At 45.9% G+C, this 22,404-nt stretch overlaps 1 protein-coding gene across 1 annotated transcript in view; it reads left to right on the top strand.

Annotated features, from left to right (window-relative positions):
- Positions 1 to 22,404, top strand: part of LOC142768503 (suppressor of tumorigenicity 14 protein homolog) — a 47,341-nt gene that overhangs the window by 15,143 nt on the left and 9,794 nt on the right. Inside the window, exons 3-5 of the mRNA XM_075870498.1 lie at positions 10,529 to 10,670; positions 12,886 to 12,997; positions 17,691 to 17,851. Of these exons, the coding sequence (XP_075726613.1) occupies positions 10,608 to 10,670; positions 12,886 to 12,997; positions 17,691 to 17,851 (336 nt within the window). The 5' untranslated portion in view covers positions 10,529 to 10,607. The remainder of the gene's footprint in view (positions 1 to 10,528; positions 10,671 to 12,885; positions 12,998 to 17,690; positions 17,852 to 22,404) is intronic.

Below are 22,404 nucleotides of genomic sequence, written 5' to 3'. Positions count from 1 at the left end.
AACGATGTCGGTACGGAGTTAATTCGATTAGGAGGAAGACAGTGGCTCAATTTCATACCTGAAATCAGTCACTTCGTGGCGCACATGGTATAGTCAGGTGTACGAGAACACTAGCTTCTGAGAAAGCTTAATGCGGTGTGCTGGAGACCACAGGAGGACAAAAGATCCTGAGAGAAAGTGGGCGTTTCGATGACGGTGGTTGTAACAAGATTGTTGTCCCGCTTGTGAATCAGTTAGCCGAACATGCGCAAGTTGACATGCATTGTCGGCGTGGGCTATAGCTTCTTGAGCGCATTCGCTAGGTAGGCACACTGATGGAGGCATCATCGTGTCGACAGGCAACGTTAGATTTTGGCCAATACAGTAAGAAAGGTGGATAGCCAGACGTCTCGTACCACTACGTGTTATATACGAACGTGACAAAAGGCAACGCTGCATCGCAATCCTGTTTATTCGAGAACACGTACATCGCCATCATGTCTGTAGTGGTTCAGTTCATCCGCTTCGTCATGTCATTCATCTGGGGACAGTAGGCTATTTTTGGCTTACGTTTGGAATTTACAAAACTTCTTTGAATATAGCAATGGGCAAATACTGCGTGCAGACTGCGAGGCTCCGAAACTTGGGAAATAACGGAGTGGTGGAAAATGAAACAAAGTACCATTCTCAAGAAACGCATCTGGACAAAGACTGGGATCATCTGATCATTTGACCGCCCCTTACTATTTCAGTACTAGTATTTTTTCCCCTATGTTGCAAGGATATATCGTCAGAAAGCTTGTTTTACGAAATTTCAAAGTCTGAGTTTTTGTCGGCATCGTTAGATGTTAGCAGAAAACTCATGATCTTGTTTTTGCGGACAAAATCAAGATATATATATATATATATATATATATATATATATATATATATATATATATATATATATATATATATATATATATATATATATATATATATATATATATATATATTGTAGTGAAAAAGAGGAGCTTCAGCGGCATTTCTCGGCGCATCAGGGGCATCGCCATCAGTATAAGCTCGTGCTTGCTGCGCTTGGCCGGACGCTGCTGACTGCTTCGCTTTCTGCGTTCTGCGCTGCAAATAAACCCCGTTACAAGTGGTGGATTCTGCTGGGTTTCGATCACCCTGGAGCTTCGGAATCGCATTTTACCATCCATTATGCCTACCGACGCAAGCGCCGCTCCAACTCCTCCACCGGCACCGCCTACTGTTCTCTGCGCCGGTTCTCTGCGTCTGCGAGATCCCCCTGTTTTCTCAGGCACAGAAGACAAGGACGTTGACGACTGGATTTCGATGTACGAGCGAGTGAGTACTCACAACAAATGGGATGACGCCGCCAAGTTAGCCTACGTCTTCTTCTACCTGTCGGACGTGGCGAAGCTGTGGTTTATAAACCACGAAGCGGAACTCCCTACATGGTCGGTCTTCAAAACGAGCCTCACACAAGTTTTCGGGCGGCCTGAGGTACGCAAACGCCGTGCCGCACAACGCTTACATACTCGGTCCCAGCAGCTTGGTGAGAATTTCACAAGCTATATTGAGGACGTTCTGGACCTTTGCAAGCCAGTCAACAAGTCGATGTTCGAAGAGCATAAGATCAAGCATATTATGAAGGGCATCGAGGACGACGCTTTCCAAATGTTGCTTTCTAAGAGTCCTCGCACTGTCCTAGAACTGACCGAGTTATGCCAGAGTTTTGACGAGTTGCGCAGGCAACGCCTTTCCACCCGACCTCTCTCGGTGCTCGACGACTCTTCGTCCAGCCTTTCCACCCTTGGCATAGGAGAAGACCATGCCCCTCTTCTCTCCAAGATCCAAGAGTTCATCCGCGCTGAGGTCGCTCGTCAGCTCTCTTTGATGTCCTGTGTACCCGATCAACCACGCAGATTGACATCTACACTCCGCGACTTCATTCAAGACCAGGTCGCACAAGCTCTTCCTCCCGCCCGTGAACCGCCCCCGGTCGCCGCACCTCTCACGTACGCCGAGGCCGTTGCTCGACCTCGACAGCCTGCGTTCCAGCCAGCGCCTATGTATTCGCCGCCGCCCTTTTCGCCGCCGACCTATTCACCGCCTACCTATTCACCGCCGCCTATGCCGATACCACCTCGGCCGCAGTTTTCTGCCCCCAGCCGCAAGTTGGAGTCTACTCCGACCAATGGCGGACCTACGACAACCGTCCCATATGTTTTGCTTGTGGTGGTGTTGGCCACGTGGCACGTTATTGTCGTCGTCGCCAGGCTGCTCGGAACATTCGACGAATGCCTTCTTTCGACCCTCAGTTTTCATCTACGCCTTCAAGCCCTCCTTCCTCTTCCTTTCCTTCTGAACGTCCACACGGCCCGACCCGCCGCTCCCCATCTCCACGTCGACGTTCGCTTTCCCCTATGCGTCGCCGTTCCGGACCCACTGACCAGGAAAACTAACGGCCGCAGTTCCCGAGGCACGAACTGCGTCCCCGTCGCCAAGCACAAGTCCTCGCCCCTGTCCAGCTAACGTCATTGAAGTGTCAGTTGATGGTATCGTCATCATGGCGCTTGATGACACCGGAGCCACTCTATCCGTCCTTTCTATCAACCTGTGCCGCAAACTCCGCAAAGTTCTGACGCCATTATCCAGCCTCTCTCTTAGAACGGCTAACGCACAAAGTGTAACACCTCTCGCAGCCTGCACCACACGAGTCGTCATCGAAGGGATTGTGTATATTGTCGAATTCGTAGTGCTGCCCTCGTGTTCCCATGACATGATACTCGGCTGGGACTTCCTTGCGAATAATAATGCCGTCATTGACTGCTGTCGCGCTGAACTTGAGCTATCTGCACTTCCTGATGTTGACGCTGTCGAAGCCTGCCTGCCGTGTTATAAACTGTTTGTTTCCGACGAAACCACTGTACCACCGCGCTCTTCTCTGCTGGTGACTGTGTCGTGTGACGCTATTTCCGACGGTGATGTTTTATTTACGCCCTCTGCCCTGTTCATTCAACGCAAATGTTCTCCACTGCCCATTGCTCTCCTTACTCTCCACCATGGAGTCACAGAGACGCTCGTGTACAATACGCTAGAAGGGCCTCTACCTTTATTCTATGGTGAATGTCTCGGTCACGTGCATGCGATCGACGCCCGTCACATTTTTGACGCTGCATCTAGTTTACTTTCTACGGACCTCAGCGCACTCATTTCTGACTCTGTTGTTGACCAGTCACTCCTTGACGCTTTCCACCGCTCCATCGATGTCGCAACGTCTTCTTCAGAACGAAGCCAGTTAGTGAACCTGCTGCAAAAGTTTCGTACTTCTTTTGACAGCCACGCTTCTGGCCTCAGTCGCACATCGAACATATCTCACAAGATTGACACAGGAAGCCATACGCCTCTACGGCAGCGCCCCTACCGAGTCTCAGCGTCGGAGCGCCGTGTTATTGACGACCAGGTTGCTGACATGCTCCAGCGGGGTATTGTACAGCCTTCTAACAGTCCATGGGCGTCACCGGTCGTTCTTGTTAAGAAGAAGGACGGCTCCATTCGGTTCTGTGTGAACTATCGACGTTTAAACAAGATCACCCGCAAGGACGTTTACCCGTTACCGCGAATAGACGACGCCCTTGACTGTTTGCAGGGAGCAGAATACTTCTCTTTGTTGGATTTATGGTCTGGATACTGGCAAGTTCCTATGGAAGCATCTGACCGACCGAAAACAGCATTTGTCACACCTGATGGGTTATACGAGTTTACCGTTATGACTTTCGGCCTTTGTAACGCTCCAGCCACTTTCGAAAGAATGATGGACACTGTTTTACGAGGCCTCAAGTGGAACACATGTTTATGCTACTTCGATGATGTAGTTGTCTTTTCCACCGATTTCGACACCCATTTAAATCGTCTCGAGCACGTCCTCACACGTCTCACCGACGCCGGCCTTCAACTCAACCTCAAGAAGTGTCGTTTTGGTGCTCGGCAGCTCACCATTCTTGGCCACGTCGTATCGCGGGACGGCATAATTCCCGACCCCGCCAAGCTTCGAGCAGTCGCCGATTTTCCGAAGCCAAAGAACTTGAAGGAACTTAGAAGTTTTGTCGGCTTGTCGTCATACTTCCGACGCTTTATTAGAAATTTCGCTTCCGTATGTGCGCCCCTTACGGACCTTCTTAGCGGCGACAAAGACCTTTCCACCTGGTCACCAGCATGCGACGATGCATTCACCAAATTACGCCACCTGCTGACTTCACCACCCATCCTCCACCACTACGATCCTGCCGCTCCCACGGAGGTTCATACTGATGCCAGCAGTGTTGGACTTGGCGCTGTGCTCGCGCAACGAAAGGCAGGGTTTGATGAATATGTCGTCGCCTACGCAAGCCGAACTTTGACGAAAGCCGAGGCTAACTACTCCGTGACCGAGAAACAGTGTTTAGCTATTACTTGGGCCCTTGGAAAATTTCGCCCCTACCTGTATGGTCACGCATTCGACGTCGTCACTGACCACCACGCCCTTTGTTGGCTATCCACCATTAAAGACCCTTCCGGACGACTTGCTCGCTGGGCGCTCAAACTTCAGGAATATGACATCCGCGTTATTTACAGATCTGGTCGTAAGCACACGGACGCCGACGCCCTTTCTCGCTCACCTATATCGGATGAAGATGTTTGCCTTTCTTCCCTCAAGCCTGCACTTGCGTCATCCGCCTTGCGCAACATGACAGTGGAACAACGAAAGGATCCCTGGATCAGTGGCCTCATTAGCATTCTTTCTGATCCTCTCACTCCTTCGCCGTCTCACGCTCTCCGCCGCCAGGCTAGCAACTTTTGCCTAAGGGATGATCTTCTTTATCGACGCAACTACCTTTCTGACGGTCGCAAGTGTCTCCTTGTGATACCCCGCCATCTTCGAGCTGCCATCTGCGAAGCTTTTCACGTGGACCCACAGTGCGCCCACGCCGGCCTCTTCAAGACATACGCTAGGCTTCGACTCAGATTTTATTGGCGTGGCATGTATAACTACGTCCGAAAATTCATTCGCTCGTGTGCTCAGTGCCAACGACAAAAGTTACCTCCCGGGCAAGTCTACCCGTCACAACCTCTTCCTTGTCCTAGTCGACCTTTTGATCGCGTCGGCATTGACATTTACGGACCACTACCATCAACTCTAGCTGGTAATCGCTGGATTATCGTTGCGATAGACCATCTGACACGCTATGCCGAAACAGCCGCGCTGCCGACTGCCACATCCCGTGACGTTGGAACGTTTCTGTTGCAACGTTTCATTCTGCGTCATGGTGCCCCTCGCGAGCTCTTAAGTGACAGAGGCCGTGCCTTCCTTTCTGACGCCTTGAAGGCATTACTCAACGAATGCCGAATCGTGCACCGCACAAGTACAGCGTACCACCCTCAAACAAATGGCATGACGGAGCGCTTCACTCCGTCACTCGTGTACTCTTGGCAGTATGCTGTCGATGTACGTCGCCTTTGATCATTCAAATTGGGACCAAGTTCTCCCGTTCGTCCCCTACGCGTATAATACTGCCGTACAAGCTACTACTGCGTTTTCGCTATACTTTCTTCTGTACGGACGAGAACCTTCAAATACAGTAGATACTATTCTTCCATATAAACCTTATGAGTCCGAAAGTACAACTCTGTCCGAAGCTGCCCGACATGCTGAAGAATGCCGCCAGCTTGCCCGCTCTTTTTCTACCGAGGACCAGTGGAGCAGCAATCCCGCCAGACTGAGGACAGTTCGGCTCCAAACTTTCCACCTGGTTCATTAGTATGGCTTCGGGCACCTGCTACCGCGCCTGGCCGCTCCGCAAAACTTCTTCCCAAATACATCGGGCCATACCGCGTTGTAAAGCAAACGTCACTCGTCAACTATATCGTGGAGCCCATCATCCGATCCACAGACCTACGCTACCGCGGCCGCGACACTGTCCACGTCTCTCGTCTCAAGCCATATTACGACCCATTAGTCGTTTCTTCTCCCTAATCCGCCAGGATGGCGTCTTTTTGTGCGGAGGGCGATTGTAGTGGAGAAGAGAAGCGTCAGCGGCATTTCTCGGCGCATCAGGGGCATCGCCATCAGTATAAGCTCGTGCTTGCTGCGCTTGGCCGGACGCTGCTGACTGCTTCGCTTTCTGCGTTCTGCGCTGCAAATAAACCCCGTTACACTATATATATATATATACATATATATATATATATATATATATATATATATATATATATATATATATATATATATATATATATATATATATATATATATATATATATATATATATATATATATATATATATATGAAGTAATTGAGACTGTTTCTTACATCATCATCATCAGTCTGACTACGTTCACTGCAGGACAAAGGCCTCTCCCATGTTCCGTCAGTGAACTCGGTCGCGTGCTTGCTGCCGCATATACACACCCGCAAACTTCTTAATCTCATCTGCCCACCTAACCTTCTGTCTCCCCCAAACCGCTTGCCTTCTCTGGGAATCCATTTAGTTACCCTTAATGACCAGCGGTTATGCTGTCTACGCGCTACATGCCCGGCCCATTTGCATTTCCTCTTCTTAATTTCAACTATGATATCCTTAACCCCGGTTTGTTTCCTGATCCACTCTGCTCTTTTCCTGTCTCTTAAGGTTACACCTACTATTTTCCTTTTCACTGCTCGCTGCGTCATTATCAATTTAAGATGAACCCTCTTTGTGTGTCTCCAGGTCTCTGCTCCGTAGCTAAGTACCAGCAAGATGCAGCTGTTATATACCTTCCTTTTCAGGGATAGTGGCAACCTACCTGTCATGATTTGAGAGTGCTTGCCAAGTGTGCTCTACCCTATTCTTATTGTTCTAGTTACTTCAATCCCGTGGTTCGGCTCCATGGTAATTACCTGTCCTTAGTAGACATAGTCTTTTGCAACTTCAAGTGCACTACTACCTATCTCGAGGCGCTGCTCTTTCCCAAGGTTGTTGCACATTACTTTCGGTTCCAGACAGGCCATCATCGAAACCTTAGTGCTAGAACCTTATCTAGTGAGGCAAATCTAGCTGTACTATTTTGAAGGCTAGAGGGTGCTAAATTGGATGTAATAGGACTCAGTGAGGTTAGGAAGACATATTAGGCCTATACGGCGCTACAGAATGGGCACGTTCTTTGCAATTGGAACTTGGCTCACAGAAGAGAACTGGGGGTAGGGTTCTGAATTCACAGAAGCATAGCTGGCAAAATAGAGGAATTCTATAGCAATAATGAAAGGGTGGTAGCTATCGTAAATAAACTCAATCAGGGATACAAGATGAAGGTGGTACAGGCTTACGCGCCTACATCCCGCCGTGATGACGCGTCAGCTCAAAGCTTCTATGAAGACGTGGAATCAGCAATAAGTAAGGTAAAAACACCGTTTACTGTACTTATGGGAGACTTCAATGTAAAGGCAGGGAAAAAGCAGGCTGGAGACCAGGCAGTAGGAGACTATGCATCGGTACTAGAAGTGCCACAGGGGAGCTGCTTGTACAATTCGCAGAACGCAGTAAGTTAAGACTTTTGAATACCTTCTACCGAAAACGACGTAACCGTTAGTGGACATGTAGGAGCCCTAATGGCAAAAATAAGAATGAATTAGGCTTTATACTGAGTGCAAACCTAGGCATCATGCAGGATATGGCAGTGCTTGGTACAATACAGTGAGTATAGAATGGTACAGTCTAAAATTTCCCCAGACTTGAAGAAGGAACGACAAAAACCTACACGCAAGAAGCCAATCGATTAGCTAGCACTGAGAAGGAAAGTACAGGAATTCAGCCTCACTTAAGAACAGGTACTCACCTCTCATCGAGGAAACCAACCTTAGCGTAGACGCAATGAATGATAATTTGACGAGTATCATAACGGAGTGTGCAGTGGAAGTTGGAGGTACTGTACTTAGGACACTGGAGAGCTGTCCCAGGAAACGAAGAACATTAAGAACGGTCAAATCATGAAGTCCTCAAGTACAAATGACAAAATAGAGTGGTTAGAGCTTTCGAAGTTGATTATTAAGCGTAAGGTATCCGATGTAAGAAGGTATAACATGGAAAGAACTGAACACGCTCTAAAGAATGAAGGAAGTGTCCAAGCAGTGAAGAGGAAACTTGGGATAGGGAAAAATCGGACGTATGCATTAGGAGACAAGGAAGGAAAATTATTTACCAATATGAATAGGATAGTTAAAATGGCAGATGAGTTTTACAGAAATCTGTACAGTAGCCAGGACAACCACGATTTAAATATAAGAAGCAGCAGTACCCTGATGACACCCCACCAGTAATGATAGAAGAAGTCGGAAAAGCCTTGAACAACACGCAAAAAGGAAAAGCTTCTCGTGATGATCAGGTAACATCATATCTGCTGAAAGATGGAAGACAGGTTGTGTTATAAAAACTATCGACGCTGTTTACGAGGTGTCTTCTGACGGGAAGAGTACCAGAATCTTGGAGGAATGCTAACATAATCTTAATACAGAAGAAAGGAGATGAGAATGACTTGAAGAATCACAGGCCGATCAGCTTGCTCCCCGTACTATACAAGATATTTACCTAAAATTGTTGCTAAGAGAATTAAGACAACATTAAAATTCAAACATCCTGAGGAACAAGCAGGATTTGGAACAGGATACTCCACAATCTTTTCTTACACTGGAACCTAAACCCAAGCCACCTGCGTGGTGAATAGGTGTTTTGTGCCAGAGTGGGGCTATTTCTCGAAACTCTATGAAAGAAACAAATCACAGCATATCGACGAGGTGAATGATGACGAGAGGGGCGAAGCAGACGGACGCATGGGTGGATGCACGTATGGACGCACAGACGTACGAATGAACAGACGCATGGACGAACGCAGGGATAGATGGATGGAAGCACGGACGGATGCATGGACGGATGCACGGGTGGATGTACGGTGAACGGAAGCATGGACGGACGCTCAGATGGATGGATAGACATGTGGACGCACGAATGAACGGATGGACGTGTGGACGTGTGGATGGACGGATGGACGCTCGAATGGACGGATGGATGGAAGCAAGCATGAATGGACAGATGGAAGCGCGGACAAACTGATGGACTGTTTGCCCCATGTGTCATCATTCGCTATACGAATATGCTGTCACTTTTATTATTTATCATGCTACAAGTAACGACCTCTAGTATCGTACCATTTGTATTTTTTAAGCGTGTATGCATATCTTCAAGTACCGTCCTCTACGGCAGGCTTAAGAACTAAAGAGGTGGCTACATACGATTACACGGGACGCTCAGCCTACGCATAAAGAGCTTCGCGCCAAGAAAAAACGTACGAGTGTGATGCAATAGGTGGAGTCTTTTTAACGGATGTAATATTGCATAGCAGAACCGTACAATCACGTGATTTGTTCCACTAGTGCTTGTTATAGAGGTCCTCTAATTACAGAACGCTCAGAGATATTTAATCAATTTCAGTAGCAAAAGCAACAACAGTGTGAGCAGGTACGTAGTCTCAAAGTCACTTTACAGATGCGTAGTGGGTGGGCATGTAGCCAAGGAAGATGCCGTAAAACCCGTACTCTTCCCGGAAGCTCAGATGAAAACGGATGCTTTACTGAGAGCGAATAATAAAAAGTAGTTGCTTTTAACCTTCTTAAAGTGCCCCTGACTGCCCAGCTCTCCTCCTCCCGAAAAAATTGTTTTGGCTGCAGGCCTGGTGGTGTGCCTTGGGTGAATCGCTAAAGGAAAAAATGTGGTCTATAAAGTGCTTAACAGCTCTACTTAACAGGTGTACTTGCAGAAATAATTTCTATATACTGCTTTTAAAACGCAAACCAAATCGCGTGCATCCCAACGCAAGTGAATGTAGCTCTACAATAGCAGTTGTATTTCCAACATGAAATATATTAGTCTCTCTTTGTTATTCCACGTAGAGGTACTTGAGAAAAGATACAGCACACAGCAGCAACACAGTTGTATTTAATTTTGGTTACAGAATTATGAACGCGTGAGAAAGTCCCGCATTTTTACGTGTACCTCAAACACTAAATGGCGTCTGCGTCTAAACGCTGATGGTGCATCTCCGTCACTTTCCGCAACGTTACTGAACACGCGCCAAAACGACCCAGCTCGCGTAGACCTACATGCGCAGAAGCTCCGCCCCCGTAGCTTTCTCTCAACGCCAACAAAAGTTTTCGGCGTGTATAGTACGCAGCGGCGGAAGTCCTAATGCCTAACAATTTGCATAAAAGTTTTAACGAACATGAGCACTTTTCCGTGTTATTGCAGTTACAACTACAGAAATATAGCGCACGCCCTAATGAACATAAAGCTCTGTCTGGGTCCTCTTGCGGGAGCCTTCATATATTGAGTTTACCACCAAAAGTGCGCATATTGAGAGTGGTTGTTCAGTTCATCGCTAAAAGCGATGAACTCCTTGCAGTAAAACAGTGAAATACTTATTGACCACGCCTACTTCGCATTCAGCCCTTTCACAAACGGTGTTCTCTTCTAGAGGTGCGTTTCCCGAGAAAGTCTTCGTATTCCCCAACAACACAGCAAATTTACATGGCATCGCAGTGACGGCGGACAAAATGCAGCTGCACCGAAGATTCGTCAAGAACGCTGAAATGGTCTATGATGTAGCCCTCCTAAAAGTAAGCACCTAATTTCTAGAGAGTAAGTTATTGCGGCAATGCCAACGACATACCTGCATGTCGAAAGGTCGAAGTAATTACCAGCGATGTGTAGACGTTACTTACTGAGAAAAGGATCTTCAGTCGGCAAAGGCTTCCCGAGTACTGCAGGTCAGAATCACGCTGTGAGAATTCACAGAAAACGATTTGGCAGAGTCTCCCACTGGTTTCAGGGATGGTCCTACTGGTGATGGGGAAGTTAGCCACAAGCGTATATAGTAAAATAGTTCTTGCTATCGCAAGAACTGTCGTTTGAGCAAACGAGTGGTTGTGGTAGGTTGTAATGAGCTGCTATGAGCGCACACTGAACTAATACAAAAATTTTGTAAAGATAGTGCAGCGATAGGCGTTCCAGCGGCGTTGCCTCACCAGGCAGGACCACCACACGACATCGTGAATTGCAAGTCCTAGTGGCTGCCGCTTACACTGTAAAACCACAACTAAGTCTCGGCCCATGAATATCAGCATCCATTGAAACCACAACAGGTGGAAGCCTTCGCAATGGTATAGTGCGTGCCGTGCTGTTATCACCACTGGCCGGTGCACAAATCCTGTACGGCAGTTTCGCGCATATATGCACGCCTGCGCGCAGTGGTAAGTGCACAGCGAGGAAGGCTTGTCCCTGTTTGGTTTACATTTGACGGCTACTGTATGTACATACACAGCCGCATTCACCGATAGCTGTATGTGGCGCTTTGATTTCACTTATTACTCTTACTGCGTTAATGATGTGGCATTGTGGAACGAAGTCTCTTGCAACAAAAGAACCAGCTCAACCCCATATTACCACTAAATATAGAGAAAACATGAAATTATGTACGTCGTCCAACGGCTTTTCCATCACGCCACTGTGAAGTCTTTAAGCCGAGTTTCATGTTCTTCACAGACGTCAACATGACGGCACCTAACTCAGCAGTGTCTTACACCACAATCCATCACTGTAGCACCGCGTGTATAAATTTCATAATCATACATTTCCTGATTTTTCTTTACCGCACGCCTTCCTACACATAGCGTCTTTCGTCCTGAGTGCCATATCTTATATTCAGCAATATCTATACACTTCAATTTAGACGGGCGAAAGAGGGTACCTCAGTACAGAGAATTTTCTTTCACACTCTTTAACAAAAAAGAGAAGGGATATTAGAATTCAGGTTGACAATCTAGGACATATATGAATGAAGCCATAGTGAAGAGCTGCGGAATCGTGCACCACCTACAGTTCCTCAACATGCGCCTAAACAAATGTAAACGATCCTTTAGCATTTGCTCTCCATTCAAAGTGACCGTTACGTTAAGGGAGTGATCCTCTCATTTTAGGGTCAGCTGCCCGCCGCACTGGCTTAATCTTAGTATTAGAGAAAGTAATCACGAAAGTAATGTTCACTTAGATTAAAAAACTGTTATCTAATGAAGGCTCAACAGATTGATGGATACATTTGTGGGGTATAAGTTCCCAAAACCGCCATAAGATTATGAGAGACGCGGTAGTGGAGGACTCCGGAAATTTTAACCACCTGGGTTTCTTTAACGTGCACCCAAATCTGAGCACACGGGCCTACGACATTTCCACCTCCATCGGAAATGCAGCCGCCGCAGCCGGGATTTGAACCCTCGACCTGCGGGCCAGCAGCCGAGTACCTTAGCCACTAGACCACCGCGGCGGGGCAAGGCTCAACAGAGAAGCTCCGAATTTATGAATCTTGCGACTAAACCTTACGGGGCAAATTGGTCAGGTGCCCATCTTGTAATAACATCACTTACTACGTGACGCCACAGCAAGCAGTAAGAGTGTTCCACACTCGCCGCAGTGGCATCAAGTGGCGCTGACTTAAGCTCCCACGTTTCATTGCTTGTATATACACCATACAAAATGAACGGAGGAATGGCCGCCACCGCAGCTCAGTGGTTGAGCATCAAACACGTTCTTTGAAGGTCGTAAGTTCTGATCAGGCCGGTGGGACGTTATCTTTCCGTCTACCTTGACGTCTTCGCATTAAAATTACAATTACTGCTATTAACAATCCCCATAGTTCCCCTGGATTACTTCCTCTAAGTTTTCATTATCATATTGTCTAACGAACAAAACGAGCCTTTGAATTTACAGTTCCGTTCGCTGCGTAACCGTTCTATACGAGTTTACAAATAATCGATATCGCACCACGCAATTTTTCAGCTTTCACAGGATATAAGATTCACCACAATAATGAAACCAGTGTGCCTACCCACAAGCGATATTGACGTTGATGGAGAGACACTCCAGGTTGCCGGATGGGGAGTGACAGAATGTGAGTAAATTTGCAAGATTGCATATTTCTTGCCTCGTGAGTTGTCGTATAGGAACTTCTACAAAATATAGCAAAATGACGTTGTTTCGACAGCTGCGAACGGGGGCACAGCAAATCTTTTCAGTAATGAGGAAATGTGATAAAGAGATGTGTGGGCTTTGACGTCCCAGAACCACCATATGAATATAAGAGATGCCGTAGTGGAGGGCTCCGGAAATTTTGACCTCCTGGGGTTCTTTAACGTTCACCCAAATCTAAGCACAAGGACCTACAACATTTCCACCTCTATCGGGAATGCAGCCGCCACAGCCGGGATTTTATCCCGCGACCTACGGTTCAGCAGCCAAGTACCTTATCCACCAGACCACCACGGTTGGGCAATAAAGAAAAGTGGGGTGGCTGCTTTTGCTGCATACTGAAACATTAGCGCATACACGTGAGGACATAGACGATCTTACGCTGGTCCTAGTGACCCTTTCGTTTGTGTCCTCGTGGGTGCGTGCTAAAGTTTAAGTAAGCAGTGGAGTAAGAAAATAATGGTTCACAATAAAATCAATAGTCTAAAGTTCACAGCATGTTTACCTTCGTTCTTTACATTGTAACATGATTCCCGTAAGCATAAAAAGAAAAACTTTTGCGTACGCTTGCATGTTCCTTGATATCTTCTGTGGTGTCTCATAGATTAATTTTGGACAGTGATATGGCTCCTCAAACTGAGGCGCCAGTCTTCTACTTTTTTCGACGAGGTGAGAAGTAACCAAGAAGTGATGTCGGTGAATCTAGACGCAAATGTGTACGTTGTTCTGATTACTGACATATTTAGGTTGTCCAAAGTTCCATCCTATGACAAGTGATTGGGATAAAATTAACGTAGTCGAAAAAGCTGCCAGCAGATGGTGTGACCTGAAGATTAACGTTGGCGCACTCTCTTCTCACAAGTTGCAAAGCGGGATCAATGACCCGATAAGGCACCCCTTTTTCTTGTTTTGCACGTGCTCTTGAGCGTCATATTCAAGAACTATGCTAGCACCCTAGCTGTTCCGACACACCTCGACTAAATTTATAGGTCGATGTGGGCTTTGGAGAGAACAAAACTTCCCAGAAAATTTGCCCGAAGAAGTTTCGTGGTTTAAGGCACACAATAAAGAAGCATATATATTGAAAGAGAGCTTGTCTGACAATATGAAAGCCGTTGTAATTTTTGTAACCTCCTCTCGGAGCTTTAAAGTAGAAGCTGATAGAGACCCAGCTGGAACTGAATTAACGCGACTGTCACAGGCTGCGTAGTCAAATCTTCGAATCACCTTTTCTATACTAAGAATCAATATATAGATTACAAAATTAAGCTCTACTATGGCAATTTTTTGCTCGACTTTGTAATCAACCATTCATTTTTAGGCATTACCTTTCTATAAATTTAAGTTGGTCCCAACACGTCAACAATGTAAGAATGAAGGTAGCGTGGTCAATTGGCATGTTGAACCGCTTCCGTAATTTATTAACAACTAAGACAAAAAAGAAATCGTATTTTTCAATAATCCATTCACATTTTAATTATTGTTTGTTATTGTGGGGAATAGTAGTTAGCGCTGATAGTGAAAGTCTTTTTACATTACAGAGAAAGGAAGGAAAAATACTTCACTCGGGATATAATATAGACCCATCAGAGCTAATGTCAAAGCATCACATTCCTCAATTTCACTTTATTTAAAAGTTGAAACTCTCTATGTACTAAATTGGGAAGCATTGGGAGGGTGGGGCTTATTCAGCCCTCACTACCTAAACAGGAAAACCGGTATTGACCTATGTAGGACATGCACAGTTCTTGAGAGAACGCTTATAATTATGCTATGCAGGCAATTGATTACCAAGTCATGAAACTATGTTGTCAGCACCCTTAAGTAATGGAATTGGCAGGATCGTGCACCAACTCTAAACATCCTAAATTAGGAACTGATTGATGGATATGTAAGGCTTAACGCCCCATGACCATCATATGATTATGAGATTGATTGATATGTGGGGTTTAACGTCCCAAAACCACTATATGATTATGAGAGACGCCGTAGTGGAGGGCTCCGGGAATTAAGACCACCTAGGGTTCTTTAACGTGCACCCAAATCTGAGCACACGGGCCTACAACATTTTCGCCTCCATCGGAAATGCAGCCGCCGCAGCCGGGATTTGAACCTGCGACCTGCGGGTCAGCAGCCGAGTACCTTAGCTACTACACCAGCGCGGCGGGCCCAATTAAGAACTCGGTCCTTCTTTGACATTTAGGATAAATTGATAGTTTCTGCACGGTTGACTGGGCTGTAGTCTCCCACACAACGTGTATACATGTGTGCGCATATAAGTATGTGTGTGTATATATAAGATATATGTGTATGTATATGTATATATGCATTTATATTTGTATTTATGTGCTGATGTACATGGACCAATATATGGATGAGTAAATGCATACGTGTGTGTATAAATCTGCAAGCGCATTCGCATGATTTTCTTATAATTCTTTGGTTAGTTTGTGCGCAGATAGGTAAACTGTGTCAAAAAGTATTACTTGTTGCCATAGGCATCTTCTAATGTTGAGTTCTGTTGCCAACCAGCCGGTCTGAGAACTGGCTAACCTCCCTGTCCTTCCTCATTTATTCCTCCTCCTCCTCTGTTGCCAAGATGATGGCTGCTTTCGTGCATTTTTTTTCGATTGTATTTTGTGAATGTCTAATTCAGCCCTACCACTGTTACGCCCTGCGCGAGCAGGACCTCGTCAGGAGGGAAACCACCTTCCTTTTTTCCTGACCGTGGGCAATGCAATTGTATTGTCCTAAAATTGCAACAAATAAAAATAAACAAATCTACAAATCGGAATTGTTTTCTCGTTCATGAGAAAACACTTTTTGGTGCACTTCCACTTCAGTTACGAAGTGGAATCCAGCCAGCACTGAGAGGTGGCGCGATATGTATGTACCCTGCAATCTTGGCGATTAGAGATACACCTGCCTGAAGTTACATTAACATCTTAACAGGGTTTCTAAGTTAGGTGGTCCCGAGAGAGGGATGGCGGAAAACTCCTAACATATAAGGTTGAGAGGTCAGGGAGCGCACCCGCATTTTTCATCTTTTTGTGGTAGTAAATATATCGACACTCTCGGCTGGATGTTGCCGCTGGCATCGTTGTCATTCACCGTATAGGTGTAGGTATTCATATATAGGAAAATGCAAGAAATTAAAAAAAACCCAGAAAAATAGTCTTGCGCGCGGAACCGAACTCGGGTCCTCTCAACCGTAAGTGCGAGACATTAACCATTGAGCCATTGAAGAGCACGTCAAGTGACAAGCTATTTATATCTACCACCTACCCAGCTCACGCGCATGCCAGTGGAAATTATTATATTTTGAGCACTACAAGCAAGATGGTGCAATGAGCGCGCTTCGCCACATCGCATGGCCACGCGTACTCCAATCTTCCACACGTACTTTGCCCTGCATATTCCAGGAGAGCGACGCTCCCTCGCGCACCTTTATCTCGTGGTGTTGAGGATCGGAGGATCCTACGTCCTGGCTGGCATCGGGGTTTACCTGAACGGGTCTGTTGTAGTTACGGGGCACACAACGGTCATTGCAATCATTGGAGTTTCCGTTTCCGCGAAGTAACAACTGCAAAGCTTATTCGCGTGCCTCTGTACCTGTGAGTACGTTTCGTGAGTTATTTGTTCGTGAGAAATGCGGGGCACGCTTCTATATGTTTTCGATTCTGCGCGTGACCTTCCAATTTGTAGCTATAGCGTTCATTGCTTCCCCTTTTCGGCAAAGATGTGACTTTTTTAGCATGCTATCCTAAAATATGTGGTTTTATGGTTTAAGAGTGTAGTAGTGCGCTGTATGTGGTGTCCCATCAGTTTTGGACGTTTATGAAGTCTTTCTGCTTCCTCTTCAATTACAAAACAGCTTGGGCTGTTCAGAGACCGCTTATGACAGACGGTGTTGGCTTGCTGTTGAGGTCGATATCCTTAGCGTATCCCGCTAGCCACAATTTTTAGGCTGTTCTAGAGCGGCCGGCTTTACAGAGACTGTCGTTCCAAAGAAAATAAATTTATAAACACTCATTTGTGGTATTCGAAAGCATCATAACAAAACTTCTGACCCAATTTTTGTGTGTTGACAAATGAATATTGGTTAAAGTGTTCAAGCATTACGTTCAAGGGAATACTTTTGTAAACGGGCGAGCAGCTTGAAAGTTGGGAAGTACCACCAGTGCTTGTGTTTCCCGTTTTGTTCTTTCTACGTGACTAATGCTTTCTATTAGCCCGCAAATGCCACGAGTTCTTACTAGCAACTGAAAATTTTATTTCGAAGTGAACACTAATAAATAGAGCTCGTCTGTGTCCTCTCTAAGTGTTTGTAATTTTAGCGCTTGTTTCATCACGAGACTTTGTTCCACATATTAGTTTTTGACGATCAACTTTGGGTTTACCAATGAACCAAGAAATTCATCCAGTACTCTTGAAGTTCTTCTAGGTGGTCCCTTTTACTAATCCCACAAATTTTTAGAGAACGCGAACAATGTTATTGATGAATGAAAGAATGAATGAATGAATGAAGGAATGAATGAATGAATACGTAAATAAATGGCAATGCAGCTAGTGTGTCATGATTGGTGATGTGGCATTCATTTCATTTCCCAATATAGCTGGACACAGTAGCGAAGTTTTACGGCATGGACGAGTCAAAGGAATGGACGATGATGAGTGCGATATTTGGTTATTGCAACTGAAAAATCCGGTAACACAGCGATTGATGAAACCTGGTCCTGTGATTTGTGTGAAGGGATTGAGCGCTGTAACCTGTAAGGTAAGCATAATTTAGTTAGAATTTTATGTTCGTTTTACTGAGTCAAAGTAGCCTTTAAGTACGTATCACTGATAACATAATTGCCGGTACCATAAATGAGCACTAAAACAAAAAAGCGCATCTCCTTTTTTTGGTTTCGATTTGTAGCTTACGCTAGATTTATCAACGCTGGAAAGCTTGTTTCCTTGAGCACATGACGGCTGATTGTTTTGAAAGGCTTGCATACCACCCAATCGCAGTTTTGGTTTCAGGGAGTGCTAGCGGAGTGATACGGGACCCAGAATTATTTCAGTGTAAGCATGGCTACCACCGTAAGCACTCACAAAGAGCAAAGAAAAGTTGGTGCATGTTAGCACCTCATTAACATCTCCTTAAACTAAGGCTCCCTTTAGAGACTTTGCAAATGTGTGCGAACCAACGAAATCTACTGCTGATATATGAACACCAGCCTTTGTTCTCCCTCCCAAGCCTTGCCTCTATTTTCGTTGAAACGATCTGCTAGGAGAGAGTGGTCGTGAAGATTGCGGCAGAGAACACAAACTGGTGACGCAGATAGCGGTTGGTGGTTTAAAAAAATAAAAACAGATGCACCAATCGCACAAGATACTATGACCTGCACTATGAAATTGATTTCAACATGTTCTACAGTGTATTAATCATCGTAATCATCAGCCTCACTGGGCGTCCTGCAGGGTAAAGGCTTCTTCCATTGGCCAATGAACCCGGTGCTGTGCTTGCTGCTGCCATCTTGTATACGCTGCCATGTTGTACACGTCTTTGTTACGTTGGCGGCCGAGACGCCGTCGGAGATATGAACTAGTCGGTGTAACCAGGCAAAAGAATGCGTTTACTCACCGCTTCAAACATGCATCATGAAAGAGGGGAAAGGGGGCGGAGAGGGAACAAATTGAGAGAGAAGACGCATGCACGTGCTGTTCTGCGTGCACTTCTTGCGCTGAAACACTTCTTCCACCTTAGTACCCGTAACTTTCCACTGGTTCTTTAGGGGCGAAGCTCCTTAAAGCGACACCCGTTCGTCCCTCGTAGTTGTAGTCATAGTGTGTAACAAGTGTTACACTTCGACCTGCAAGGTGGTGCCGGTGGGAGAATTCTCCTGTGAATTCTTGAACAGTAAAAAGGTCGCGGCGTGTGCGTTCCCTAAAAGCCGTTAGCTCCTGTCTCTCATTACCCATTAGCAGCCATTGACAAGTTCCAGTAGGAAACGTTAGTAGATGTAGAAGTGTTAAAAGCCGCCTTCTGCTGTCTCTTATTACCAGTAGCAGCAACCATTGTTTACCTCCAAGGTAGTGCCTCGTGAGGCTTCTCCTGTGCGTGATTAAACAATAAAATGTTTTGTTCAAAACGCCGTTGATTGATAAAATAAACCAACGAAAGACGCCAGATGTTTTCTAAAAGCAAAACGAAAAGACGCCAGATGTTTCTAAAGCAAAAGAGAAAGAAGACGCCAGCTTCTTAACGAAAGAAGCCAGAAGTTTTTATCGGGAGAATTAACGGAAGAAAATGTCATATTGTTACTCCCAGGAGCTTCGCCCAATCTCATCATCATTCACCTCGTGGATCTGCCGTCATTTTTTTTTCTTTTTCGCGGACCGTCGTATTGGTTGTGATACTGCAGAAGCATTCTTGGCGTGTTCGGTCGTCACTTCGTTGTCGGGTAGCGCCAATTCCCGAGTGCCCTTGCTCTCCAAGAACAATTCCTTATCGCACTTCCCTACTTGGTCCTTATGGCGATGGACAATCCCTGCCTCAGTCTCCACTCCCAAAGGTCGAGCACCGGTCGTAGCGCTGACCCTTCCCGGCGACCATTTCTCGCCCGTTCCGTAATTTCGCACATATACTAATTGCTCTGGTGCGAAATTCAAGCCAGTGTCTTCCGTCGGCTTGGCCGAGACGCTGCGATGGTTCCTTGGCGGAAAAGAATAGTCCAGCCTTGTGCGCAACCGGTAGCACAAAAGACTTTCCGAAGGTGAAACGCTGGATTGTTAAGGGGTATTTTTATAGTCGCAAAGCACTCGGGCCAAGGAGGTTGTCAACTCGGTGCTTGCTATATATTGGGTTATAGGCACGCATTCTTTTTTACCAGTGGTTATCCCGTCTTTGTGCAAATTTCCCGGCCCATATATCTTTCTTCTCCTTGATTTGCACGTTTCCGTATACCCGTTTGTTACCTGACTAACTGTTCTCTCGTCCTTTCATTTAAGGTAACATAAATTATTTTCTGTCCATTGCTCACTGCGTCATCCAAAGTAAGTTCTACGCACCTTGTAAGCCTGCAGTGTTCTGTTTTGTAGGCAAATGGTGGTAAAACGCAGTCGTTTTATGCCTTTTTCTTGAACGGATAGTGTTAAACTACTGTTCAAAACTTCTTGTATTATCTGTTCATATTTCGTAGATGATACGTGTGTGTCTGCATGAAGTCTTTTAACGCAGTTATATCCCCTTCAATGTTCTGTTTAACAACCGTTAAATCTAGCTGCGTAATACTGATTTTGGACAACGAGATACATATACTCCCGGTGGAGGTATAGATTCGCAGACATTCGCAAAGATGAACATGGAAAATTTTGTATTCCTTTTTGTCTACAAGTCATAGCCAGATGTTCCCAGGACGCGTCAAGAACACATTGCAATTGAAATATTTGCATTTTTACATATACAGATAGAATGACATTGCTTGTATTTGCCCCAAGAATGCATGACTTGGTCAATGGCTACATCTGTGCTCCATGAGAAAATGAAAAAAAAACGCAATGGGTGGCTTTAACACTTACATCTGGCGTGTTTGTGCAGTGAAGGTCAGTTTCGCTCACATTTAGTCATGCTTTACAATTCTCTTTGTCGAGTGACACTTCGCAAACGTAGTGCCACTCGCAGAAGTGTGCGCTCCGGTCGAAGAGCACTGAGACGGCGTACACTGCTGGGGCACCTAACAGGCGGCACACAGACAGATTTAACGGCGATTACGCTTCATTTTCATTGACAAGATTAACGAAAGTTGAAGGCAACAGCAGTGCTTTTTAAAGTGCGCATCGAACGACTTGACCAAGGGAGTTTATTGCCTCGCAAGTGGACCGCCGCTAGAGCTTTAAGTATCAGACAAGTACGGGTGGAGCAAAAGACATATTTCGCACGCTGTAGTAGCATTGTGTCTTCTATCTCCTTAACGCTTGGGCTACAACCTAAGCAGGATGGAATAGTACGGGATAAAAAAGGTATGTCAGCAACGTGTCGTTGCCTTGAGCACTTTTTTTGTTGAACTCCTGGATTCCTATCCATGTAACCGCGAGCGCGAAAAGGAGTCCGAGGGTGCTTGCCGCGGTGGTCATGGTAACTATTCAACTCAGGCTGTTCAAATCAGCCGATGACTGAGAATTTCGGTTATAAGGCACAGATATTTTACTTCAGACGTCATTTCCAGTCAAAAATATAGGGATTGATTCCCAGTTGCTTTTTCGCATTAGTTCTCAATTCTAGGCCATGCGCTTCGTAGTCGTGCTGGATCGACACGTTTTGAGGAGCCTCGACTACCGATTGGCCGCCATTCTTAAGCACGCTGAGTGAATGTTGCAGGCCCCATGCGATGCAAACGCTGTTTGCCACTGCTACGCAGTCTCTGTTAGATCCTTCGATCAGGTCGACAAAATCACGTATTCACGTGGTTGGCAAGCAAGTGTACTCGCAACAGCGTACGCGCCGGGAAAACTTGAAAGAACCACTCGAAATTTCACAAACATATCCAGGTCTGTGAAGCCACTATGTGGGTTCGGTCTTTATGAGCTGCAGGGCCGCTTTCACCATCACCTCTTGTGACTAACGCCGCTGCACACGCACACTCACACAGCCAAGGCACTGAACGCAGCGTGGCGAGTACGCAGTTGTGCTACAGTGACTAGAAATATACTACCTAGTGTGCCAAGCGCGCGCATTCCATACGAGAGAGGGTGGCCCGGCATGTGATGACTGCACTCAGATGCCACAAGCGGCGCTGCGTGTCGAGAGGGTGCACGAACGTGCGAAATTCCTCTCGTCCTGTCGCTGATGCACCTCACCACGTTTAAAACCAGTGTGTGACAGCTGCCATCTGATTTACTGTGAAGTTGGGCGGTGCCATATGTACACTGCAACACTCTGAGATGATACAAGCTAAGGGCAATGCAAAGAGAGGTCGTGTATTGTGCTGCTGTGTCAAAGAAGTTATCAGTCGAACAAGGAAAAGGTGTCTTGTTTCCCGCACTAACGGATCCAGCACGGTTTCCTGAATTAAAAAGTAGGATCAAGAGGGCAGACACAAGGCTGAATCTGAAGGCTGTCGTGTGAGAAAAGCATTAAGAGAGTGACTCCATCGAACTATCTTTTCGGATTAGAGTGAACGGCGTCGGGAATGAAATTGCCGTTTAGACACAAATTCAAATATTAATATATTCTAAAAAATTTTTATGTACCCTTTCGAATTTCATTCACACAGTTTTCTCCTATGTCTACGTCGAACTCCCTTTCCAACAACGTTATGGTTATCATATGCGGCGAGTGTC

This window comes from Rhipicephalus microplus, chromosome 8, assembly GCF_043290135.1.
Source record: "Rhipicephalus microplus isolate Deutch F79 chromosome 8, USDA_Rmic, whole genome shotgun sequence".
Classification (NCBI taxonomy): domain Eukaryota; kingdom Metazoa; phylum Arthropoda; class Arachnida; order Ixodida; family Ixodidae; genus Rhipicephalus; species Rhipicephalus microplus.
Note: the sequence above shows the minus strand (reverse complement) of the source record. Positions and strands in the feature narration are given on the sequence as shown.